General features: G+C 39.3%; 1 protein-coding gene across 1 annotated transcript; it reads right to left on the bottom strand.

Annotated features, from left to right (window-relative positions):
• Window positions 1-1,041: 1,041 nt before the first annotated feature.
• On the bottom strand, window positions 1,042-2,616 carry LOC127796830 (protein indeterminate-domain 12-like). The gene is made up of 3 exons (XM_052329234.1): window positions 2,496-2,616; window positions 1,976-2,384; window positions 1,042-1,861 (listed from the first exon to the last, which is right to left on the bottom strand). The coding sequence occupies exons 1-3, from the start codon at window positions 2,614-2,616 to the stop codon at window positions 1,042-1,044; spliced, it is 1,350 nt and encodes a 449-aa protein (XP_052185194.1).
• Between the last annotated feature and the right edge of the window lie 2,456 nt (window positions 2,617-5,072).

The following is a 5,072-nucleotide window of genomic DNA, read 5'->3' as shown; positions in this document are numbered from 1 at the left end:
CCTATATATGCTTCAAGGTGAAACTGCTTTAGTATTAAGTAAAATAGATAGATAGATTGTGCAATCATCAAAATTGCACCAAATCATCAAGTGCTTGTATAGCTTACTTTTTCTTTTAAATTATAAAATGTTTTGATAAAATATATTATATATAAGGTCAGAATTTGAGTTTGCTAACTTTTAATTACTATGGGCCTATTTGGGATTGATTTTAGAGGTGAGGTGAGTTTGAGAGCAAGTACAAGAAGTTGTGTTTGATAATATCACAATTTTATCAACTCAATCCAGTTAAGGTGAGATTAGGAGCTCAAATCCAACCCATCCAAGTTAGTGAAATTGAGGTGAAGAGTTACTAAGCCAAATATTATATTATAGTTTTACCCCTCATACGTTTATATTAATCATTTATTTAATAGTTAAATACATAAATAATCATTGAAGTTTATATTAAAATATAAAAATATTATTAAATTTTAATTTATAACCAACAGGTTACCGAACTCTAATTTAATATACAATTTCATAACTATTTTCAATTACCGTTAAAAAAATCTAACAAGATGTTGGCGTGGCTAACAACATAGACGGTTGAATAACACAAATGATCACTGAACTTTGCATAAAAGTACAAAAGGTTACTGAACTTTTTTCTAAAGTACAAAAAAATTATTGAACTTTGTACTAAAATATAAAAATGTTAGCATTTCGTTAGGTTCTTTTAACAACAATTGACCTTATTTATAAAATTATATATTAAATTAAAATTTAGTTATATTGTGGCTACAAAGTGAAGTTTGATAATCTTTTTGTAAATAAAACTCAACTCAAATTGGTAAATAAAACATATGTGTTTGAGTATATTAATGTTATTTACGGAAGAAAGAATATGAAATGGAAAATCCTTATGGGAAAAGGAAGTCTGAAGATTCAATTCTTGAAAGAAGATAAATCGAATGGTTACTCTTGCTCGGGAAAACATAAGAAAGAAAAAGAAAACAAAAAAGAAAGAGAAGGCACAATTAGCCTGCTGGACGGGTTTGATTACCAGCTGGGTGAATATTCCAGCTCCCCCATTACGTCGCCGTCGTTGCTTCTTCTCATCGGGCTGAAACTCGGCGGCGGCGGCGGCTCTATTCCCAAGAAGTCAACAGTAGCAGCCAATGATCTTCCACCTTCTTGCCTCAGTCTTACTGTTGGCTGTCGGTCCCATGAAATGTTACGAATACCATTTGATTCTGATGGCTGCATCATGAGAAGGGAACTAGGGTCACACAAACTACCATTTTCATATCCAGAATAACTACTACTCCTGCCTCTCGGCGGATCTCCCCCTTGTGTATTCTTCTGATGAAATATTAATTCTGCAATATGATTGTTATTATTTGCTGCATATACACCAGCGGAGGAAGAAGCCTCCGGCGCCGCCGATCCCGACATGTTCATGCTGCCGGTAGAGCTGGAGTAGCCGCCGGCCGTAAATCTGCTCATCAGGATAGAGTTGAGTGAACTGTCAGTACTCATTTTTGCACCCACTTCTGCGGCTTTCTGTAGCAAGGCAGTGGCTGAAGTAGTGTAGGTGGAGCCAAAGCAGGCCAGCCCTGTTCTTATATTGAAATTTGGATTTGAGTCGCTGTATAGCATGGCCCCGTCGGCGCTGCAGGCGACTGATGATAACATTGATGGACTAGTGTTGTCGCTCGAAATCGACAAATTCATGAAGGGATTTGTGTTTGTGCAGGAATCGCAGGCAGCAGGCGGGGTTGACATGGACGAGACGAGGAGCTCTTGAGCTTGATTTGTCTTGTGAATTCCCCCCGCCAGTGCGTCGCAGAAGGCTCTGTGTGTGACAAAGCTGTCTTTTCTGTACGCAGCAAAAAATTATCGGAACTTAAAATGATATCATTTGAAATTTCCCTACGTACCACCATAATAATTAATTTGTGAATAGATGGAGAGATATTATTGTTGACTCGACCTAGAGAAAATGGTGCCACAGTCGCATCGATATTCTCGAGTGCCACAGATCTTGAGGTGGGCCTTCCAGTCGGACTGGACGGCGTAGCGCTTGGAGCACTTGTCGCATTTCCACTTCTTGTCGCCGTGCTTGCGGCAGAAGTGCTTCTTGATGCCGGTCAAGTCACCCAGAGCCCTGCTGGGGTGATGGTGCAAGCAGTTTGGCACAGGGCATATGAAAACCCTCTTATTTACTTGTTGGCTCGTGCTGCTGCTGGGCCGTTGCTTCAGCTTCCATGGCAGGTTGTGGCCTCTCCTATGGAGCTGAAGGTTCTGGTCTCTCTGGAACCCTTTGTGACAAACCTCACAAATGTACCTGTTTGTGGCCATCAGAGTCCTTGGTGACAGGGCCACAACCTCTGCATCTGGGTCTGTAAAGCATATACACGCATGTAATGTAATAAAACAGAGCAGTTTAAGGCACAAGTACAACATATAGCATGTAAATGCAAGTATTTTAAATGTTTGCTTGTTCTAGTTGCCTGGATTGCCTGGCTGATTCCTTTTTCTTTTGGTCTTTGATGTGGTGGGGGGAGTGGAATTCTCAAAATTGTGAGTCCCATTGGATTGAATCAAGTCTTCTTCTTCGAAATCTTGCACCATGTCTGACGTGGTTAATTGGTGAAAATTGTGCTTTTGATTCTATCCCATCTTGGGAAGGAGTCAAATCATATCCATATATATATATATGTGCTGCTCTGGGTAGAAGACAAAAGGAAGAAAGAAATTTCTTACCAACTTCAATCAAACAAACATGAACAGTAATTAGTTGACATGCAAGTTTGTCACCTCATATATGCATACATTTAGGTGAAGCCGGATCAATTCTCAATCCTCCAGTCCCCAGAAACTACAAAACCAATCCAATCAGGACTGCATTTTGGCCAGAAATGAACAAATGCAAATGCCTTGAGCTAACAGTGCTTCAAGCCTATAGGGGGTAAACTAATATATGTCTCAAAGACGTACGTGCCGGTCATCAATTGACAATAAGGAACCAGCTCAAATTGGAATTGGAACAGAACAAGAATATATATGCTGCTTGGCAACAATTCAGAAACGACATCTAACACAATTCCAGAGGACACATCCCAACGAAGAGACAATCTTTTGCCTTCTCCTCAAATTTATTTATTAATTTAACATGTTTATGTCCACCCCTTTCCATCACTTAGTGTATATATTTTGTGTTTGTCGCGCCTTACTGCCATTTAGTTTGCTTTCTTAAATATCATGTGTTAGATATTTTTTCATATTTATTTCCATGTTTATCTTTGCACATGACTGTCGCCTTGATTTGTGTTTGCTGCTTCGCGACAGGGGTTGAGGGGGCAACACCCCCAAAAGGTAAACATAATTTAGATATGAGGATTGGTTAGTAATTAATTAATTACTAACAGGTTATGTCTAAAGGTTGTGATGTTTCGAATTAACCAGACATATTTTTTTTTTTTTTATGATTGGAGAGATACACCTCTTCCAAATAGACATATATCCTCTATATAATTTATTTATTTCTGTCGTTTGCAATGTTCCAAAAATGTCTCATATCCCATTCATTCATTCGGCATCATTAGATTTCCTATAACCAAGTTTCTCTTCAGCTTGATCGAACTCATCACGGTTTGAATCAAATGTAGAACTCCATTATATCTTGAGAGAGATTTTCTCTAAGCCCGTTAGTGACAATATAGATACGGGGAGAAACATCTCTTAAAAGATAGCATCGTTACGTGCCTTGGAGTCATTGAATCTTTGATATATTAACCCCATTTTCCCAATAGTTTTAAAAGATGTTATCGTTCAAAGATTTGACGTTGAATGAATCCTTGGCACCTTCCATTCAAGTCATGAATCAGGACTTGATTCGCCTTGATCGTTTTGATGGATATAACTTCACATGCTGGCAAGAGAAAGTTTTATTTTTCTTGACAGCCATAAAATTGTCCTACATGCTGAGTGATGATCTCACACTGATTCCAAAAGATGGAGATGAAGATTTAGATGAACGCAAACAAGAACTGCAAAAACCAAAAGAAACAAAAAGATAATGATTTCCTGTGCCGTGGTCACATCCTTAATGCTCTTTCAGACAGTGTTTATATATGATGATGCGGTGGCCGATCATCTTCTTCTACCTCAGATAGAGTACCTGCAATGGAGGCGGGGACTTGCTCTCCCGGTTTTACTCTAACGGTTCAATCAGATTACCTGATCAAAAACAAATTTAAGATATGCAATTCAGAACTTTTTCAGAAAGAAAGAGTTCGATCCCTTACCTCCTTCTATGTAACACCCCAATTCCCGGGAGCGTTAACGTAACGTAAGATTCCGGGGATAAATTTTTTTTTTCAAACAAAAACCCATCACACAAACCATTCCCCGAAGATCCCGTTACACCTTCTCAGTATATCAACTATGAACCATTAATAAACCAAGACAGGTTCACCAACACAAATGCGGAAGCTAGATCGAAACCTCAACAGGTCATAACCAAAACCACTTTATTTATATATAAAGTTGCACCAACGTTTACATGACGTTTTCAAAAGTAAATAACATAACTGAAAAGACATAATGTAAACTATCCGCTAATCGCCGTCACTCCTCGACGATTCCTTTCCCTTTCGCACCGCTGCCTTCACCTGGAACGTTTGAATATTCCAGGGACAAAGTCCAAATTAGATGATGAATCATCTAAGTGAGAGTTCAAAACACATTTTTCATGAATAATGCAAGACATGAAATAAACCAATATACCCGGTAAGCCCTAGCTCAAGAGAATTCCCACGCGCTTAACCCTACCATGGGGAAAGAGCAATCTCTCTAAAAGCTATGCCACCACACCGACTCGACGACACGACGACGCGACGCGATTCTAGCTTAAATGGGGCTGCCAACGCATCGCACCAGAATACGTTCCCACCTTAAGCATCCAGGAACCACCATACAATCCCAACTCTAAAATTTCACATGGACCACCTAGTCGTCCTAGTGCAACTTCCCTGGCCAAATGGCCTGGCACGGAAATCAAGGCGGCTATCCTGACATGCACACCT

The sequence above is a fragment of the Diospyros lotus genome, chromosome 3, assembly GCF_014633365.1.
Source record: "Diospyros lotus cultivar Yz01 chromosome 3, ASM1463336v1, whole genome shotgun sequence".
Lineage (NCBI taxonomy): Eukaryota > Viridiplantae > Streptophyta > Magnoliopsida > Ericales > Ebenaceae > Diospyros > Diospyros lotus.
Note: the sequence above shows the minus strand (reverse complement) of the source record. Positions and strands in the feature narration are given on the sequence as shown.

Excerpts from the sequence above, each read along its gene's own strand:
- LOC127796830 (XM_052329234.1), bottom strand. The coding sequence starts at position 2,616 with ATGGTGCAAGATTTCGAAGAAGAAGACTTGATTCAATCCAATGGGACT. Across the intron at positions 2,385-2,495 it reads GAATCAGCCAGGCAATCCAG|ACCCAGATGCAGAGGTTGTG; the intron begins GCAACTAGAACA and ends TATGCTTTACAG. Across the intron at positions 1,862-1,975 it reads TGTGGCACCATTTTCTCTAG|AAAAGACAGCTTTGTCACAC; the intron begins GTCGAGTCAACA and ends TGCTGCGTACAG.